This window comes from Dipodomys merriami, unplaced genomic scaffold (genome assembly GCF_024711535.1).
Source record: "Dipodomys merriami isolate MVZ:Mamm:240054 unplaced genomic scaffold, mDipMer1.0.p SCAF_173, whole genome shotgun sequence".
Classification (NCBI taxonomy): Eukaryota; Metazoa; Chordata; class Mammalia; order Rodentia; family Heteromyidae; genus Dipodomys; species Dipodomys merriami.
Window position 1 is genome coordinate 1,367,220 of NW_027203082.1, and position 22,525 is coordinate 1,389,744.

Genomic DNA, 22,525 nt, shown 5'->3' on the forward strand with positions numbered 1-22,525 from the left:
TTATTGAACACCCAACAAGCAAGACCCCAGGAGAAACACTTCTAGACACATTATAGTAAAAATGATAGATCTGAATAATAAGGAAACAATCCTGCATGCAGCAAAAATGAAGAAGGAGCTATACTACAACGGGAAAAAAATTAGAATCACTGCAGATCTCTCCACACAAACAATGAATGCAAGAAAAGCCTGGGAAAGCACCATACGAGCCCTGAGAGCCAATAACTGCCAACCCAGACTAATATACCCAGCAAAGCTAGCATTCACATTCGATGGAGAACTGAAAACTTTTAATAGCAAAGAAAAACTAAATGAATACATAAACATTAAGCCAGCATTACAAAGAATTCTAAGAGGGGGGACACAACCTGAAGAAAGCAACCAGGAACTGGGGCCTGCCCCAAACAGGCGTTACTCAAAGTCTAACTGAGCAAGCACAGGAGGAAAGGAAAGAAGAAAAACTTAGGAAAACGGAATGGCAGGGACAACAATGCATCTCTCTATACTTTCTCTTAATATAAATGGGCTGAATTCGCCAATTAAAAGAAAACGAACTGAGGACTGGATAAGAAAACAAGACCCATCCATCTGTTGCCTTCAGGAGACCCACCTCTCAGCCAAACATACAAACAAACTCAGAGTGAAGGGGTGGAAAAGGATCTACCAATCAAACGCCCCCAGTAAGAAAGCAGGTGTAGCTATCCTGATATCTGACAAAATAAACTTTTCATTAAAATCAGTACAGAAAGACAAGGACGGACACTACATATTAATAAAGGGAACAATCCAAGAGGAGGATATAACCATCATCAACTTATATGCCCCAAATATTGGTGCACCCAGATATGTCAAACAAATGCTCACAAACTTAAAGAATAAAATAGATCCCAATACGATAATACTAGGAGACTTTAACACACCACTCTCACCAAAGGACAGGTCTACCAACCAGAGGATTGGCAAAGAAGCCACCGAATTAAGAGAGGCCATACTCCAAGCGGAATTAACTGACATCTACTGAGTATTTCACCCTCAAACAACACAGTACACATTCTGCTCAGCAGCTCACGGAACTTTCTCCAAAATAGACCATATCATAGTTCATGCAAGGAACTTAAGCAAACACAAAGGGATCAACATAATCTCCTGTATCCTATCTGACCACAGTGGAATCAAGCTAGCTCTCAATAACAAAGCATAACGCAGAAATTTCTCTAATACATGGAAATTGAACAGCACACTCCTTAACAAGGCCTGGATAACAGAAGAGATCAGAGAAGAAATAAAGCATTTCCTACAACTCAATGAAAATGAAAACACCTCACAAAGAAACTTGTGGAACACAGCAAAAGCAGTCCTGAGGGGCAAATTTATTGCCCTCAGTGCCCACATCAAGAGAATGGAGACAGACCAAGTAAATAATCTCATGTTGCAATTAAAACAGCTAGAAAAACAAGAAAAAATGGGACCTAAAGCTACTAGACGAAGCCAGATAACCAAATTAAAAGCAGAGATTAACCAATTAGAAAATCAGAAAACCATAACCAAAATAAACCAAACAAAAAGCTGGTTCTTTGAAAAAATAAACAAAATTGATGGCCCATTGGCTAGATTAATTAAAAAAAGAAGAGAGGAAACCCATATTAATAGGATTAGGGATGCCACGGGAAACATCACAACACGTACCCAAGATATCCAAACAATTCTAACAGACTACTTTCAAAAGCTATACTCTCTAAAGGAAGAAAATGGGGCAGAAATGGATGCATTTTTAGAGAAATACAAGTTGCCTAAACTGAGCAAAGAAGAAGTTAACCAATTAAATAAGCCAATATCCTATAATGAGATACAGGAAGCTATCAAAAGTCTTCCAACAAAAAAAAAGCCCAGGACCAGATGGATTCACAGCAGAATTCTATAAGACCTTTAAACAAGAACTAATACCCATACTCCTCAAGCTCTTCAGAGAAATAGAGAAGGAGGGAGCTATCCCAAACTCATCCTACGAAGCCAATATCACACTCATCCCCAAACCAGGCAAAGACCCAACCAAAAAGGAGAATTACAGGCCAATCTCCTTGATGAACACAGATGCAAAGATCCTTAACAAGATTCTAGCTAACAGAATCCAGAAACACATAAAAAAAATAATTCACTATGACCAGGTAGGCTTCATCCCAGAGACACAGGGATGGTTTAACATACGTAAGTCAATAAATGTAATTCAACATATCAACAGAGCCAAGGTCAAGAATCACATGATTATCACCACAGATGCAGAAAAGGCCTTTGACAAAATTCCACATTCATTCTTGTTAAAAGCTCTGGAAAAAATAGGAATAGAAGGAACATTTCTAAAAACAATAAAAGCCATTTATGACAGACCAATAGCCAATATTATACTTAATGGGGAAAAGCTACAACCAATTCTCCTAAAATCAGGAACAAGGCAAGGATGCCCACTGTCTCCACTCCTCTTCAATATAGTCCTAGAACCCTTAGCCAGGGCAATAAGGCAAGAAAAAGACATTAAAGGGATCCGCATAGGGAAAGAAGAAGTTAAACTATCCCTTTTTGCAGACGACATGATACTATACCTCCACAATCCCAAAAACTCCATCCCCAAACTCTTAGAAATCATAAATCACTTCGGCAAAATAGCAGGATACAAAATAAACCCACAAAAATCAGTTGCCTTCCTATACACTGATAATGTACAGGAAGAGAGGGAAATAAAGGGAGCAACCCCATTCACAATAACCTCCCGAAAAATAAAATATTTAGGAATTAACCTAACCAAAGATGTAAAAGAACTATTTAATGAGAACTATAAAAAGTTAAAGAAAGAAACTGCAGAAGGAAATGGAAAGACCTCCCATGCTCCTGGATAGGCCGACTTAATATAGTAAAGATGGTAATACTTCCAAAACTAATATACAAATTCAACGCAATTCATATTAAAATCCCAATGACGTACATCACTGAAATACAGAAAACAGTCCAAAAATTCATATGGAACAACAAAAGACCTAGAATAGCCAAAACAATTCTAGGGGATAAAGACAATATGGGAGGGCTATCCATGCCGAACTTCAAACTCTACTACAGAGCTATAATAACAAAGACAGCATGGTACGGGCACAAAAACAGACCCGAAGATCAATGGAACAGAATAGAAGATCCAGAAATAAATCCACAGGCCTACAGCCAGCTGATATTCGAGAAAGGAGCCAAAGACATACAATGGAAGAAACACAGCCTCTTCAACCACTGGTGCTGGGAAAACTGGGCGGCCACATGCAGAAAACTAAAAGTGGACCCCAGCCTATCACCATACACCAACATCAACTCAAAATGGATTAAAGACCTTAACATTAAACCTGAATCTCTGAAACTACTGCAGGACAGAGTAGGAGAGACACTTGAACTAATAGGCACAGGAAGGAACTTCCTGAACAGAGTCCCAGGGTCACAACAAGTTGGAGAGAGACTCGACAAATGGGACTACCTTAAAATAAAAAGCTTCTGCACAGATAAAGCTATCGCAACCAAGCTAGAAAGACAACCAACTAATTGGGAAAAAATATTTACCAGCAATATATCAGACAAGGGGTTAACATCCTGTATATACAGGGAACTCAAGAAACTAATCCCTCCCAAACCTAACAAACCAATTACTAAATGGGCAAAGGAACTAAAGAGGGACTTCTCAAATGAAGAAATAAAAATGGCAAAGAAACACATGAGGAAATGTTCATCATCCCTGGTGGTGAAGGAAATGCAAATAAAGACAACCCTGAGATACCACCTTACCCCAGTCAGAATGTCCCACATCCACAAATCAGCCAACGACAAATGCTGGAGGGGATGTGGAGAACGAGGAATGCTATTACACTGCTGGTGGGTATGTACACTCATACAACCACTTGGAAAGCAGTCTGGAGGGTCCTTAGAAAGCTAAAGATTGACCTCCCTTATGACCCAGTCATACCCCTTCTAGGCATCTACCCTGAACAACAGGAACCAATATACAAGGACACGTGCACCTCCATGTTTATTGCAGCACTGTTCGCAATAGCTAGGATATGGAAACAACCTAGATGCCCCACCACAGATGAATGGATCCAAAAATTGTGGTATCTATACACAATGGAATATTATGCAGCCATTAGAAATGACAAAATAATGGCATTTGCAGGGAAATGGATGGAGCTAGAAGGAATCATGTTGAGCGAGGTAAGCCAAGAACGAAGAGACAAACAGTACATGGTCTCCCTGATAAGTGGATGATAAATCCAAAATGTTAGGTGATATGACAAAACTAACAGGACTTAAGAAACAAAGAACTCCCACTCATCTGGTTGAACCACTACCAAATATCCCCATGCTGCTGATCACATATATGGTATATAAAATGTGAGCACCATTATATATTACAGACTGTGATAGACAATTTGCTCCAGGAAAGTTAGAATGAACTTGTGACTTTAAATGAGCATCATTATTCCACAATACTGTGAATTTCCAGAAATTAAGTAATCACTTAATCACAATCAAAAAAAAAAAAAAAAGAACCTTGGGGAAGAGAGGGAGGGAGGGGATCGTAGGGGGAAAACAATGGAGGGGGTAACAATGTTCAAGAGGAAGTATACTCATTACCTCACTCATGTAACTGTAACCCTCTGTATAGTACCTTTACAATAAAAAAAATAAAAATAAATGTCACCAGTAAACAAAGCTAGGCAAAAAAAGAATATCAGGAATTGAAGTTCAAGTTGAGGAATGATTGCATTCAGTTATCAATAGAAAAAAATACAATCATAGCCACTACATCCAAGATCTCTGAGTCTTGGTTAAAAGATCAAATCTATGAATCTATGGTGGAGATGCTGGAAGGGAAATACTGACTAAAGGCACAGAAAACTTATTTGATAAAATAACTACAGAAAATTTCCCAAATCTAAGGAGATAAATGGTCATCCACATATGTGGAGCACTAAAACATCAAATAAAATGTAGGCAGAAAAGAACACACACATGCTATATGCTATTTAAAACACTAAGAATAAATAACAATAGAAAGAATACTGCAATCTGCAAGAGAGAAACACCAAGTTGCTTACAAAGGCAAATTCATCAAAATAAAGCAGACAGCTTAGCAGAAATCCTAAAGGCCAGGAGAGTATGTGTTGATTTATTTCAAACAAGATAATGGTCATCCAACACTACTATATTCAGTAAACTTATCTTTTAAAAGAGAAGGAAAAATACAGATTTTCCAAAAGAAGCATAAAAAAACTAACTAATCCATGACTACTAAGCCAGTACTGCAGAAAATACATAAACAAAGATGAGGGAGAAAAATGTGCACATGCATAAGAACTTGAGAAAATAAATCTCACTAGAACAATAGACAGAGAAATGAGAAGTAGGAAAGAATCAAACATTATTAACTCAGTGAAGCAACACATCTTTAAGATGAAGGGAGAAATTTGTAGATATTTCTTAATAATAACCCTGCATGCAACCATAAATCAGTTCATCCTTGATAAAGATGTGAAAACTGTGAATAGCTCAGTAAGTGAAAAAATGCAGAAAAATAACTTCGATGGAATCAAACATTGCTTAATGATAATAACTCTAAAGACACTAGAAATGGAAGCACTTTTAGCTTCCATTATACTAAGTGAGAAAAAAAAACTGAAAGCATTTCCTCTAAAATCAGGAATGAAGAATATAGTGTTTTAATTCTTAATCAAAGAAATAAGGCACAAAAAAATAAAAGGAATGAATCCCAGAAAGGAAGAAATCAAGTTATCCTTACTTGAAGATAATGTAAAACCAACATATTGCAGGACTTTGGCAGCTCAATCTGTAATCTTAGATACTCAGAAAACTGAGATTTGAGGATTGATGTTTGAAGCCAGCTTGGGCAGGAAAGTCAATGAGATTCTTATCTCCAATTAACTACCAAAAAGCCAGAAGTGGATCTATAGCAGTGCACTAACCTCCAGCAAACAAACAAACAAAAAAAATGCTCAGAGACAGCACTCAAGCCCTGAGTTTAAGCCCCAGGACCAGCATATACAATACCCAAAAAAACCAACACATTGATTTGGTAGCTTTTCTTTTTATCAGTAATGAGAATGCTGAGAAAGAATTTGAGAAAACAATTCCAACTATATCGCCTCAAAATATTACATAGGAATAAATCTAATAAAGAAAATAACTCTAAAATAAAGATTATATATTGAATAACTTGGACAACAATAAAAGATAACCGACCTTCCATGTTCATAAATTGACAGAATATTCAGATGTCTAAATAACAAAAGTGATCTACAGATCCAATTCAATCCCCATTAAATTCCAATATCATTTCACAATACTAAAATTCATATGGATGTTCAAAAGACCCCAAAGCAATCCTGAGCAAAGAAGAGCAATACTATAGGTAACTAACTTTAAATTACACTACACACAGCCAGAATAATAAAAACAGCATGGCCGGAAGTGGCTGTGGCTCAAGTGGTAGAGTGCTAGCCTTGAGCTGAAAAGCTCAGGGACAGCACCAAGGCCCAGAGTTCAAACCCCACAACTGACCCCCTCCCCCCCCCCAAAAAAAGCTTATCTATAAAAACAGCATGGCATTGACAGATAAATAGACACATAAACCAGTGGAACAGAATAGAGGACTCAGAAATAAACACACATAGCTACAGACACTTGATTATCAATATAGATGCCAGAAATAAATGTTGGAGAAAAGACGGCTTCCTTGACAAATGGTGTTGGGTAAACTGGCTATCTATAAGTAGAAGACTGTACAAAATCAACTCAAATTGGATCAAAGATCTTACTGTGAGACTTGAAATTTTGAAACTACAATAGAAAAACTCAGAGAAAACACTTCAAGATCTAGGCATAGGCAACTACTTTCTGAAGAGGACTCCAAAAGCTCAGAAAATAACAGCAAATTTTAACAAATGAGACTGAGTGAAATTACAAAGCATCTGCCTACAGAAAATCTGTGTAGCTATTACTATTCCTTTGAAAAAGGGTAATTATCAAGAATATACAAAGAACTAAAAAAATTTAACAGCAAAGGAACAACTAATCCAATGTCGGCAAGTGAATTAAACAGGCAGGTCTCAAAAGAAGAAGTACAAATGGCAAATATATAAGAAGTATTCAGGAAGTAGAACTGCTCAAAGTGGTAGAACATTAGCCTTGAACAATAAAGCTCAGGCCAGCACCCAGGCCCTGAGTTCAAGGACAGTCACAAGAAAAAAAAATTCAACAACCTTAGCCTTAAAGAAAATATCAGAATGACAATGAGATTCCATCTTACCCAGATCAGCGTGACAATCATCAAAAACCAACCAACCACAAATGCTGTCAAGGATGCAAGGAAAAGGAACCCTCATACACTAGAGGTGGACATGGAATTTAGTATAGCCACTATGGAAATCAGTATGGAAGTTCCTCAAATAATTAAAATAAAACTACCATGTGTGACCCAGTCACACAGTTCTGGGGAATAAACTCAATGGAATCTAAGTCAGCATACACTAAAGACAGTTGCATAGTCATATTTATTGTGGAACTATTCACAATAGCCAATATGGAGTCATAAACTTGGTACCCCTTATCTGATAAGGGACAAAGGAAGCATGGTATATACATACAACAGAGTTTTAGATAGGAAAGTAAGCTAGACTCAGGAAGACAATCCCACATGTGTTAGATCTTTAAAAAGACATGAAAGTTGGGGCTAGGAAGGTGTCTGAGTGGTAGAGCGCTTGCCTTGAATGCCTGAGGCCCTGGGTTCGATTCCTCAGCACCACATAAGCAAAAAGAAAAAAGCCGGAAGTGGAACTGTGGCTCAAGTGGTAGAGTGCTAGCCTTGAGCTGAAGAGCTGAGGGACAGCGTTCAGGCCCCACAACTGGACTCCCCCCCCAAAAAAAAAGACATGAAAGTAGAAGATTATTCAGGAAAAGAACGGTAATCAGCAAGAGGGGGCAGGGAGAACTTAATGGTGGAGAAAATAGGACCAAAATACATTACATTCATGTATGAAAACATCGTAATGAATCTTAACATTTGGTACAATTAACATACATCGCCAAAATGCAAAAGTAACCCTCATATATCTGATAAGTAGTTAATCTCCAAAATATAAATTCATATAACTCATAGCAACAATAACAAAAATAATAACACAATTTAAAACTGAATAAAAACCTAAATAAACTTTTTTTTTCAAGTAAGAGATCAAATGGAAAGCAAGTATATGAAAAAAAAAGCCACTAATCATCTGGGAAATGTAAATCAAATGATAACCACACCTATGTTAAGATAGTTATTATCAAAAAGTCAAAAATAACTGCTGGCAAAGTTACAGAGAAAATATTAGCATATCCTCTTTCATTTTGACTTGACACCCTCCATCTTAGGTCCTTAGCCTTTTCCTGAAATCAGGTGACCAGAGAAGACCAGACATTAACTCCCACCCTCCACTGATAGCCTCCAGCCACAGTTGCAGTAGCTGAATACCTTCAGCCCAGAGATAACCCCCCTGCCCTTCCATTCCTAGCCCCTGGCCCTATAAAGCTATCCCTGTTGCAAGAAAACCATTGCTTGTGTTGCACCTAGTTGAGAAGACACAACATTGTTATCCCTCTAGTTGGTGTCCATGTGCTGAAGTGGATCTTCCATTGGATATTGCTGGCAGGAATGTAAAGTATATAGTCATTATGAAAAGCAGTATGGAAGGTCCACAAAAAATGAAAAATAGAACAACATATTCAAGTAGTCCTACTTCTGAGTATCTATTTAAAGGAAATAAAATTGTATGTCAAAGAAATATCTGAATTGCCATGTTCTTTACAGCACTATTCATGATAGCCATGAGAGGGAAACCACCCAAGTGTTCATAAACATATGAATGGATAAAAAAAATACAGTGTTCATACCTACATAATGGGCATAATGGAATATTAAATAGTTAAATATTCTTCCTTTAAAAAGGAAGAATATTTTTAGTCACTTCCAGTCTATCCTTCCATTTGCAATAACATGGGTAAATGAATGCTTTAATATACACCAATTGTATAAGGGAGTTTCACTGCCATATTTCCGGAGATGTGTCCAAGTCCCCCCTTCTTTTATATTCCCCAGGCCCTCTCCCTTCACCCTTCCCCTTCTCAAACATATTTTAGTGGGTTTCATTATGCTGTCGTTGTATGTGTATACTTTAATCACATTCACCCCTGGGATTTTTCTCCTCTTTCCTCCCCACCTACCTCCCCCCCTCCTCCCTTCCTGTTAATACCCCCTCCCCCAATTCAGTCTACCTTTATGGTTAGGTCCTAAGGAATAGATTGTTAAGTATTCTCACCACTGAAAAATATTACTATGAGGTAATCGTGATTGTTTCATGATAATCATTTCACATCATATAAATATATACATATATATGTGTGTCAGACCTCATATTTTACAGCTGAATATATTATATATATATATAATTTTTGTTTTTCAGTAATACCCTCAATAAAGCTAGCAAAGGGAAATGTATTTTTTAATACATAACATAATGAAGACATTACCTATCCCAACATAAGACTGAGCCTCTAATATACTAATAAGTAAAATATTTCCAAAATAGCTGGAGCCATTGGCTCACATTGCAATTCTAGCCACTCAGGAGTCTGAAGCCATCCCAGGAAGGAAAGTACACAACACTCCATCTCCAAAATAATTAGCAAAAAACATCCAAAAAACAAAAATCAAAAACACACTGTACTGGGGCTGGGAAGGTGGCATGCATGAGGCCCTGGGTTCGATTCTTCAGCACCACATAAGCAGAAAAAAAAAAATCTGGAAGTGGCACTGTGGCTCAAGTGGTAGAGTGCTAGCCTTGAGCTAAAGAGCTGAGGGACAGCGCCCAGGCCCAAAGTTCAGGTCCACGACCTGATGCCCCAAAAAACAAAAACAAAAACACTGTACTGAAGGTATGGTTCAAGAGATAGAGGTCTATCCACAAGCAAGCAATCCTAGCTTCCTTGAGGGCGTCAGTTCAAGCCCTGGAATTGGCAAAAACAACAAGTACTCATTTTCATATAAAAACTTGAATGTTCTCTGTGATCTTATTCAAAATACTTCAAAAAGTAGAAATTACTAAATATTCATCCCATTGACAAATGTGTAAACAATGAGGTACATTCATAATGGAATATTATTCTGCACTTAAAAAATGAAGCACATGCTATAACCTAGATGAAGCTCGAAAATGCTACACTCAAGGACACAAACGCTACAGAGTACATGATTTAATTCATATGAAATGTTCAGATTAGGCCAAACTGTAAAGATAGAAAGTCAACTAGTAGTTGTCAAGGTTGGGAGAAGGATAGACTGGAAGTGACTAAAAAAGGGACATGGAATTTGGGAAGGAGATGAAAAAACAGTCTAATATTAGTTAGTGGATGATGTTTCCACAACTACACTAATCTTCTAAAAACCACTGAAGTGTATACTGTAAAAGGATAGATTATGGTACATAAATTATAGCTCAATAAGTGGAAAGAATCCATCAATCACTATGGCTTTTTTCTGCAACTAGTTTAAGTTCTGGAAGCTTAAAGAAATGATCTATCAAGAGTGACATACAATTTAAGTAAGAAATTATCTATTTTTCAGATCCTATACTAAAGAAATAGAAAATAAACACTCCATCAGAGGTCAAAAGTATAATGACTTATAGAATGAAATGGTCTGTAATGTTCTGAGTTTCCATCTTCATAATGGTTAAGTTCAGATAATTGTGGCCTTCAAAACAAATTTCATAAAGATCACTTTATTGCCAAGGGAATCACTTCCTCTCTAATTGACACATATCTCCACAAAAGAACAAGACAGAAGATTTGTCTTCTTGTTTTGTTCCAAGGTGTTTTACCACATTACCCTACTAGCCAACTGAAATACTGTCCCATAACAAAGTAAGAAAGCTTGATCCCATGATACCAAGAGACTCTGAAAGGTAGAAGTCACATCTGCTTGTAGACTACTCAGAAGACACTGCAAGTGATTGCTCACTGTATTATTCGCCTGTCCGCTGGCCATTAGGATTTCCCATCAAGATAAATTGGTAGCATTTAGCCTCAAGTCCCTCACAGGATACCGTATCTAGCAGGAGTGCTGGATACTGCACAACTCCAAGGGGGCTCACTGGAGCATCCTAAAAGCTCCAGAACAAGGAATTACAAAAGACAAACAAACAAACAAGTTAGAAGAGGGTTCCTTAGTCAAAGGAAAGGCATCATACTATGGCTATTATAATATCATGATAAACACACAAACCAGTCTTTGTAATTGACGTACCTCATCCTTCAGCTGACTTCTATTCGTTTCATGTTGCTGGTATTCTATTCTACATTTTAACACTTTACGGTCAGCAGCAGCAATCCTTTTCTCATACTCTATGTTATTTCCAACCTCATTCTCTAAAAACTTGATCTTTTGTTTAACCAAATTTTCTTTTTCTCGTATTTGCTGTTTTATGTTTGCTAATGCCTAGGATTGAAACACACATGTTCATTTAAATATTTTCATATAAAAACCCTGAATGAAATTAAGTTTTTTTTTATTTTACCATTAGTAGGTTCAATACTCATTAGGCAAAAACTTTTTAAGAGAAATGTTTTAAAGATAGACTATTCAATGAATAAATACAAATTATTAATATGCTTACATCAACACCTATAAATTCATATTGTTCAAGGTCTCTGTATTCGTTTTTATCAATCTGAACTTTACTAAAGTATTGAAACATAACAAGTAGGCTTTTATGAATGAAGGGTAAGACCCTAAAATGTAACCGAGTTATTTGTCATATACAGATTTGGGTTTCAGTGAAAATTCCCAAATATTTTACAGAGTAGTAATTTTCATCTTTTGAAAGTAAAACTTTACTAGGAGTGGTGGTTCATGCCGGGACCCCAGTGCTCAGGAGGCTGAGGTAGGAGGATGTTGAGTTTGAGGCTAGCTTGGGTTCTATTTTAAGACCCCATCTCAAAAAGCAATTATTTTAGTTTCAATAGTAATATCTTCATATAGGCTTCTTTTTCTGGTCTTAAAGATACAATAATAAATAAAATGCCAAAGTATTGTAGCTGAAATGTGAACAAAGTATTTTTGGATACAAAGAAGTAATGAAATCTACCCAAGAGAAGTTACTAGACATTTGAGGTAGTATGTAAGTCAGAACTACAAAAATGAATAGCAATGTTTGTTTGGATGTGGTTAAAGCACAGGGCATTGGGCAAGGGGAGAATATACATATTGGAAAGGCAGGACTTAAGACAAAACTGTAAAAAATTCAAATGCCATGTTAAAGAGGCCCAACTTTCATTCTTTCTTTCTTCTTTTTGTGGTGCTGGGGATCAAACTGAGGACATGGTGCATTCTAGGCAAGCAGTCCACAACTGAGCTACATGCCCAACCCTTGAGAGGTAACTTGTAAGCACTGTGAAACAAAGAGTTTACAAAAGGGAAATGAAAAGATCAGAGGAGGTTTTCACAAGTGACTGCTCTGGAAGGCAAGAGATTTGGTTAATTACAAGGAGAAATTAACCTAAACCATACTTCTTTTCAGTTTTCCCAAATGGGATCCTACCAAACAACTAATCCTAGGAAACTGGAGGAGGGATAATGTGTTCTGAAATAGGTAAATTTTTGTAAAGTTGTATATAACATCATATATACAGGTATATCAAATGAATATATATGAACTATTACAATGTCGTGTATAGCAAATGATATTCTAATACTAGTCCTGGGGCTTGGAACTCAGGGCCTGTGTGCTGTCGCTGAGCTTTTTTTGCCCAGTGGTAGTACTCTACTAATTTGAGCTACATATCCACGTCAAGTTTCTAGGTAGTTAGTTGGAGATAAGAGTCTCATGGCCTTTCCTGCCCAAGTTGGCTTCCAACTGCTATCCTGAGATCTCAGCCTCCTGAGTAGCTAGGATTATAGGCATGAGCCAACAGCATCTGACTAAATTTTTTAACAAGGGCCATTCATGTTTAACTTTTCATATAGATGATGCTTATAACTAATATTCTAACATTATTACACTAGAATAAAAATACAATAGGAAAATTTTACTCCTATTCTCAACATTGTTTCAGGATTGTATGGGCCCACTCTCGCCTGCCATGCAGACACTGAGAGGGTAAGTGCCATTTTGGAGGAAGAGAGACCAAAGAGCACAGTTTCAGCAACAAAGGACTAAACTACATCACACCAAAATATGCTCCCTTCAGGACAGCGAACATTTTGAATGAAAGGCACTTAAAAAAACAGCAAAACCCCAGGATACTCTAATCTTCCTTGTGTTTTTTATTCTCTTTCTCTATGAAAGCAAAAGATAAAACTCCTATATTCTGATAGATTCTCCTATACCAGGAGAAATTTTGATATCTTTATCACCAGAGGCATTGAGTCAAGGTCAAAAGAGATTTGGACAAGCAAATCTTGTTAAACCCTTTCTGTTCTTAGTTACTTTCCCACAATTGTCCCTAGGCTCAACCCTAATAGCACTTAGCCGAACGACTTCTTTGAGTGATTTTTCTTGTGAGGGCTCCCTCTATTTGTGTAAATAATATGCAGACTTTTTTTGCTATTAATCTGTTTTGCATCATTGTGATGGTATGAAGTCACTCTCATTGACTCACAAAAACTGATTTTTATTTCACTTCTCAACTTTGGGTTCAGTGATGTCACATTGGTTGTGGGTATCATTGTACCACAGAAATCAGGAAGGCAAGGTCTAAGGAATTGTATTTACTTTCCCTTCTTTTTCTTTTCATCTTTAGAGGACAGTTGTTCAACTCTTAGAAGCATCCCTTTGCTAAAAGAAACCCGTTCTTGGCATTTGTCCTATGACAGATAGCTACTAGTTTTTCTTTCTTTCAGATCAACAATTTGACTCAGTGAGAAATCAGAGGGCAATGCAGCAGTCAGAACTTCATGTATGAGGGGCTGGGAAGGTGGCTCAGTGGTAGAGCGCTTGCCTTGCATGCTCAAGGTCCTGGGTTCGATTCCTCAGCACCACATAAGCAAAAAGAAAAAAGCTGGAAGTGGTGCTGTGACTCAAGTGGTAGAGCACTAGCCTTTTGCTGAAGAGCTGAAGGACAGCGCCCAGGCCCAGAGTTCAGGCCCCACGACCGGACCCAAAAAAAAAAAAGAACTTCATGTATGAAATTAAGAAGACCACATAGTAATGTTGGTTCTATGGGAATGGGGGCATCCCATTTTGTCAGTAGTCTTACTGGTTTCTTGCAGAATTTTAAACTACAAGAATCACAAGCAAATCATATCCAGATTTCTAAACTCTCAGAATTCTAAATTCCTAGTCACCTTCGCTGCTTGCCTTTTCAGGGAGTAGATTCAGAAAAGAACAGTTTGTTTGTTTTTTTCCTCTTCAATTTCTTCTTCTCCTCACTCATCTCCTCCTAATGGTCTCACGTTTAGTCCCTAATATTCAATTGCTTAGTGATCTCCCTAAAATAGTCTCCTCAATTATCCTTGAACTTAACAAGTAAGAATACTATGTGTTGCCACTGTACTGTCCTCTCCCTATCTGAGCTTTTGTATCACTGTATCACTTCAAAAGTGAGACTCTACAACAGTCTAGGGATTGTTTTCTGACTCTCCTCTCCTGTCAAAATGTGTGACTTACTTCCAGATAGCATATTTGGGTAAATCTAAGGCACTATGGTAATCATGTGTAAGTTGGGGCATCCGTTTTACTTCAGTAATATTTGTTCCATAATTCAGAGTTGGGAGGATCCAACTGGGAACTGTAATAAATAATAAGTATTAAATAGATAATCTTCATAAGTAGATAATCTTCATAAAGTTGCATTACTAAATGTGACTTTCGATTCAGCTTTGAAAAACATTTATCAAAACTATTCAATTCTGGTTCAAAAAAATGACTTGCAAATGACAGTGTGATTTACATTTGAAATAATGACTTAAATAGACAGAACACAAATACAGCTGAACATTACAAGAAACAAACTACTTTACCAAGGCACATTTGTCTATGTCTCCATCCCTCTTCTGCATCTGCTCTACTGTGTTCTCCCATTGTTTAATGAGTTCTTGTCTTTCACTGTGAATCTTACGAAAATCTTGTGCCTCTTTATCCAGTTGTAACTGTCAAATGGAAAGCAAATAACATCTAACATCTCTGTCAATTTAAGTAATTTTCACCATTTCCTTCAAGATTAACAAATGAAAATCTACACTAAACCAACCTGAGCACTTAAAGTCTCTGTAAGTTCATTGTCAAGAATCTTTCTTTTCTGATGACATTCCAAAGTTAGTCTTTCTAATTTCAGAGTCAGTACCTATGATATAATTAGAAAATATTTATTATCAATTTACTAACTTAAAAGCTACTAGGTAGCATATCTAATACTAAACATTATAATAATATAAGCATTTATTTGATATGCAGTAATAATACAATTTCTTATATTTTAATCCCAAAGGACTGATGTAATGTTTGCATACAACTTTATGCAAATTAACTTGTTTCTAAAGTGATTATTCATAGTTTTAAAGTAAATATTTAAAAAGGAGATTAAGCCAGGCACCCGTGGCTCACGCCTGTAATCCTAGCTACTCAGGAAGCTGAGATCTGAGGATCGCAGTTCAAAGCCAGCCGGGGCAGGAAAGTTCGTGGGACTCTTATCTCCAATAAACCACTAGAAAACCGGAAGTGATGTCGTGGCTCAAGCGGTAGAGCGCTCGCCTTGAGCTGAAGAGCTGAGGGGCAGCACCCAAGCCCAGAGTTCAAGCCCCACGACTGACAAAAAAATTTAAAAAATAAAAAAATAAAAAGGAGATTAAATTTCAATTTATTTGAAAATACTTAAAATAATAAATTCTATACAATCAGCTAGAAGTGTCATGTTTAATGATAACTTATTAGTATTACCAGATATGTGTAAATTTTTATTGATGGCTATGATAACATATCAATCAATACTACAGTCCCTAATTAGCAAAAAAACTACAGTAATATTCAACCTAAACTTGAAACAAAACTGCTCAATACCAAAACATAGTTATAGTACAAAATTTTAATTTGAAATATTTTCAAGAATCTGTCTAAATCAGAATATCTTTAACTTGGGGTCACACATAGATCCCTAATTGGTCAAAATGCTTCCGTGGCTCTGCATAATCAATTCAGCAAATTTTCTTCTTATTTTTATCTTTAAGTACTTGTGCAAAGGAGTTTCAATTCAACATGTTAGTTTGGGGAGTACAATGCATCTTGATCAATGTTAGCAAAATTTTGTGTATATTTGAGTACAGTCATGTTTTTCTATACATAGGGTACTTGGCTTTAATGGATATTCAAAGAGATTCCAAACCTATACCCCAAAAAAGTTAATAACTGCTGCTTTAAAAAATCAATATGAATAATTTTAGGTTTAAAAGGTTGACCTACTATAGATTCAGAGAAAACATTGTACAGTTTTTTACCCTAATCTTGTTATCATCCTGTTGTGAATACTTCTGCAAAGTGAGGGCGTCGCTGTCTTTATGAGCTGATTCTTCTAGCCAGGCCTCCAATGCTTGCTGGTCCCAGTTCATTTGACATTTCAAACCATCCAATTTTTGAGTAGCCTTAAATATGCTACTCTAATTTCCAAGGAACACAAGAGAAAGGCAGATTATAAAATATTATTTGCTATACAAACTAAAATAAAACATAACATTATACACTACAGAACATATTAAGAAGAAATCTTGTCCCTGCATTTCAGATGTATTATATACCATATTTCAATGTACATAATTATCAGCTTTATATTTCAACTCTTTAGGGTAAAATAGGGAGGAGACAGTTTACAAACTTGAGAACAGTAATTGAATCAAACAGTCTCTTTAAAAGACTTTAGAGGGCAGGGAGGATGGCTCAGTGGTAGAGTGCTTGCATTGCATGCATGAGGCCCTGGGGATTCCTCAGCACCACATAAGCAGAAAAAGCCAGAAATGATGCTGTGGCTCAAGTGGTAGAGCACTAGCCTTGAGCTGAAGAGCCGAGAGACAGCGCCCAGGCCCAGAGTTCAGGCCCACGACTGATGAAAAAAAAAAAAAAAAAAAACTTTAGGTAGGCCCAGTTTGGTGGCTTACACATATAATCCCAGCTACTCAGGAGGTAGAGATAGAATAGGTCATAGTTCAGAACCATTCTAAGCAAAAAGTTAGCAAGTTTGTAAATTGATCTCAGACCATCCTAGTGTGAGCAAAAATATGACTCACCCTATCCCAAAAATAGCTAAAGCAAAAAGGACTGACAGGAAGAGGAAGGGTGCTTGCCTACCAAGCAGTTCAAATATCAATATTGAAGGAAAAGAAAAGACTTTAGGATAGCTCCCTATGGTAGTTTCATTAGATAATCTCTCTAAGCCTCCAAAGACATACATAATATTAGATAAAATAATGTCACTGATACACTAATGAAAACCCATACCAAGTTCCCTTCTGCCCATTTTCAAGTATATTTGCTGCTTTGAAGAGGCCTCTTAAACAGAAATTTTGGAAACACTCTTAGTTGAAGTAAATATAGTAAAGGAGATAAAATATTTCTGTAAACTTAGTCATGTACTGAATCTATACTGATTAAAAATTATAAATAAGCTGGGCACTGGTGGCTCATGCCTGTAATCCTAGCTATTCAGGAGGCTGAGATCTGAGGATAATGGTTCAAAGCCAGCCCAGGCAGGAAAGTCAGTGAGACTCTTATCTCCAATAAATCACTAGAAAACTGGAAGTGGCGCTGTGGTTCAAGTGGTAGAGCACTCACCTTGAGCTGAAGAGCTGAGGGACAGTGCCCAAGCCCAGAGTTCAAGTCCCACGACCAACAAAAAAAATATATATATAAACAAAAAAAAGTACATATGTATATTTATGTATTAGTTATATTGTATATCTTATACTTAGTATTACATATAATATATAAATATTGCATATGTTTATATTATGTGCTTGTAAATATTTCATTACAAAGTTTTATGGAAATATGTATATGTGTGAATGTATAAATATGTGTGTGTTTCCATATATTCATAGACATATATGAAGAGAAGAATCTGAATTTAGAAAGAGTTCTCAAAATCAAGTCCTTGAAAATAAGGAAAAGAGAGAAACAGGTTGAATTAGTTTAAGATTAGACTCACAAAGTTAACAAGTTAATATGAAAGGTAAAAAATTTAATGAATTTGAAAATTAAAAATGTCTTAACTGTTAAAAATGAAGTACTTGGAGCTGGGAAGGTGACTCAGTGGTAGAGTGCTTGCTTGCATTCATGAGGCCCTGGGTTCAGTTCCTCAGCATCACGTAAGCAGAAAAAGCTGGAAATGGCACTGTGGCTCAAGTAGTAGAGTGCTAGCCATCAGCTGAAGAGCTGAGGGCCAGCACCCAAGCCCAGAATTCAGGCCCCACAACCAACAACAACAACAAAAAAAAGCCCTTGCATGTAAACCATGCTGACCATTTTGTAACTGGCTATTGGCATAATGCTCTGCACTTGGTCTCACTAGGAAGTTAGCAGATAAGTAATTGGGAAGCAAATGTAATACTCAATCAACTGCACTGAAATCAGTTTGATGTCCTTTCACTGTCTAGAAAACATTGTAAGTATGCCAAGTACCTACACCAGTGACTCATGCCTATAATCCTAGCTACTCAGGAGGCTGAGGTTTGAGGATTATGGTGCAAACTCAGTCCAGGCAGGAAAGTCTGTGAAACTCTTACCTTCAATGAACCAGTAAAAAGTTGGAAGTGGAGCTGTGGCTCAAGTGGTAGAGAGCTAGCTAGCCTTGAGACAAAAAGCTCAGTGACAGTGCCCAGGCCCCAGAAGTGCCCTTCCTCTCCCCCTCAACCCCCCCCCCCGCCCCCGAAAAAATGTATTAATGCTAAAAAATGAATGCCTGTCATGTACAGAAGAAAAAGTCAATGAGAGAGAGAAAGAGGCATACAGTAGCAGAGAATGTTAGGCCACATTTCAGCACGTACTTCCTTATCATTTTTCTTCTCATGTATTACAGCCATCTCATTTTTGAGTCGTTGGATTTCATCCTTCACTCGGCCCAGTTCTCGTTGGGCAATGGCCTTAAAATGTTCTTCACTTTCAATCTCACGCTCCCTTGCTTTGTAAAGACACTATGAAATAATTATAAAGTATTTATAATAATCCTTTAGACAAGAAAAGTTCCCACATCATGCTTAGATCAAGGACTATTAGCTCCATTACTATTGAACCCACACCACATTTCACTGTGATTACAATGTAGTTGGCATTGCTCACTAATTGTAAGTCAATAAACTGCCAGAGGAAATACTGTCTTCAGTTTTCAGATATTACATTGATTTAGGAAAACCCAAAAAACCAACTTAAAAGATATAACTCATTCTTTATCCATAAATGAAAAATATCAATTAAAAACAATATAAATTAAAATTAAGAAAATTAAAAACACAAGAAATAGAATTATATCAAATTGATTGCATACTCTAATTAAAAGATAATTTCAAAATGTTTAAGAACTGATGGTTATAAATATTTCCTAAAATATATTAGCATACTATCCTGCCTTTGAACTGGGTTGTATTTAATAAAGACATTTTTTTCATTAATGATCTTAGAGTGCTCAAAATGAATACTCTTAGTATTAACTTTACATTACTAAAGATGCTACTATTATAGGTAGTTTATTATCTTTTATGTTTTTAAATTCAGATTTGTTTATTTAATCCAGGTTTGATGGCAATAAAATATACATATAAAGAATCTTGATCTTAAAAAAAAAAGAATCTTGATCTTGCAGGTGGCTTATACCTGTAATCCTAGTTACTCAGGAGGCTGAGATCTGAGGATTGGGATTCAAAGCCAGCTCAGGTAGGAAAGTCCATTAGACTCTTATCTTCAATTAGCCACCAGAAAACAGGAAGTGGCACTGTGGCTGGTGGAGAAAGTGGTGGAATGCTCACCTTGAGCTGACGAGCTCAAGGACAATGCCCAGGCCTAGAGTTTCAAGCCCCATGACCGACAAAAAATTAAAAAATAAAAAAAAATCTTGATCTTTCAAATCCCCAACTCAGTAGTTTAGTAACATTAGGGAAAATATTTTTCTAAATAGTTTATTGATTATCAGGATTCAAGAATCCTGAATGTACTGTTTTTTTTAAATCTCATTAAATGTGTAACTTTCTAATGAGATTTGGGAACCATAAAATAATTAAAGGTGCTCTTTTCTTTGATTTACAACTGTTTTCTCAGGAAGATAAATGAATTTAGGAAAAAAACAGTTTGAGATGGAATTTGGTAAACTGTCCAATGCTGATTTTCCCAGCTGTCTGGGTTTGCTGCACATCATTGGGGAAGGAGATCTATACTTAAATAGATTATTTATAAAAACAAAAAAATACTTTCCAATTTTAAATTAATTTGTATATTTATTCTAATATAATTTGTATTTGTATCTCAAATTAATTTTGCCTTCCCCTGTTATCTTTAAATCTCCTAAATTTACTTGAATTTATTCATCTTAGTAGTATCATTGATTTCAAAAGACCCGAAGCCAGATGTGGTACTGCATGCCTATAATCCAGCACTGGGGAGGCTAAGGAATATGGACTGAGAGCTCAAGGCCATCCATAGCTATATGATGATACTGTCTCTCAAAAAATTAATTATTGAACTATGCTAATACAGCCATAGGGTTACTGAAGTGTATACACTATTATCCTCTACTCAAAATCATCCTAGTGGGTTGTTTTAAAGGAGATAGAACTCTATTAAGATTCCATTAGCGCTGTTTCTGCTTGAGGCCATAACTGCTCACTACTTTCATTAGATGCTTCTCATATTTTCCTGCTGTTCCACAGGACATTTTAAGTGATGATTTCTCCTCCCACGTGAATTAATTTGGGTTTAAAATGGGTAACAGTAGTAAGTTCCTCAATGCCTTTTTCTATCTGCTTTCTGGCTCAAGATTGTGTTCCCAATAGTTTGATTATGATAAAGTGACCTGTTATATCTCTAAAATCAAATCCCGGATACAAGAGCACTGTGAAATGTTCCATGACTACCTATGACATAATCAACATAAATTTCAATATTATTGTACCTGTGTTAATGAGAATTCTTGCTTGACATTTTTGAAGTGAGAAGTCATTGCATTAATTCGATCTTCAAAGTCATGCAGCTCATCTTGCAAGCTTGACCTTTCATCCTGCAGCTTTAGTAACTGTAAATAATAAATTATGTGGTTAACCCAAGCCCGCGCTGTAGCTCAAGTGGTAGAGCGCTCGCCTTGAGCTGAAGAGCTGAGGGACAGCGCCCAGGCTCAGAGTTCAAGCCCCACGACCGACAAAAAAAAAAAAAAAAAAAATCTACTGAAAAGCCCTATTGAAAAACCTAAAATCAAAAGCCCTATTGAAACACCTAAAATCAAAGGGAAATTAAATCTTCACTTAGCTCATATCAGAATTTGAGATGCTGTAGCCAACATACTACAGCCTGGGTGTCCCAACCAACAGAAACTTATTCCTCATAATTTGGAAGCCTGAGATCATCAAAGTGCTGGCTGCCTTGGTTCTGGAAAGGGTCCTCTTCCTAGTTTACAGACACATATCTTCTTTCTGTATCCACACACAATAAAAAGAAAAGCCATCTATCTGTTGCTTCTGCTAATAAAAATCCTGTTCGTACTTAGGAGAGAGCTTCACTTCGCTGGCCTAGCTGCCCCCAAAACCCCAGCTCTACACTGAGGGTTAAGACTTCACCATCCGAGTTTTGGAAGAACACAAATATTCAGCACATACCATTGTGCTTCTTAGAATGTTCACAAAATCTTCTAAAATCTACTGATATTGAAAATGTAAAATAATGGTGCACTTTGGAGATTATTGTGGGAAAGTTAACACCATATTACACAGAACAGAAATCTTCCTTAGCTTTAGAACAATCGTAGGCTCCATCGCTAAATTACAGTTTTCATACATCAGTATTACATTCTTGTCAGGCAAAAATGAGAATAGATTCGGTAACTAAATCACATGATATCTTAAGCATACATAATGGTTACATACATACAATTTTTTTCTCCCTGAACTCCTTTTCCAAACTCATAGACTTAGGTTAAATTTAACCAAATAGTGCTCATGTATTTATGTTTCTTTACAAATTTTGTTTGTCTTTGAATTAGAACCACTAACAAACAAAATGAAATTATGTATGCATTATCCTGCCCATGTAATTGTAACCCCTCTGTACAGTATGTTCTCAAATAAAATAAAATAAAATAAAATGAAATTAAACACTATGTAAAAACAAACTAAAACATTTGGGGAATTACAAGAATGAGTCTTAGGACTATGAGAATACATTATGCCTCAAAGTAGTACAAAAGCTCAACAAAAGAAAAGATG

At 36.5% G+C, this 22,525-nt stretch overlaps 1 protein-coding gene across 1 annotated transcript in view; it reads right to left on the bottom strand.

Moving 5' to 3' along the window:
- Ccdc39 (coiled-coil domain 39 molecular ruler complex subunit) overlaps positions 1-22,525 on the bottom strand; it is a 65,452-nt gene that overhangs the window by 39,013 nt on the left and 3,914 nt on the right. The window contains exons 2-7 of the mRNA XM_070025828.1: positions 21,223-21,342; positions 19,109-19,255; positions 16,571-16,729; positions 15,331-15,423; positions 15,101-15,229; positions 11,387-11,578 (exon numbers count right to left, since the gene is read on the bottom strand). Coding sequence (XP_069881929.1) covers positions 11,387-11,578; positions 15,101-15,229; positions 15,331-15,423; positions 16,571-16,729; positions 19,109-19,255; positions 21,223-21,342 — 840 coding nt within the window. The remainder of the gene's footprint in view (positions 1-11,386; positions 11,579-15,100; positions 15,230-15,330; positions 15,424-16,570; positions 16,730-19,108; positions 19,256-21,222; positions 21,343-22,525) is intronic.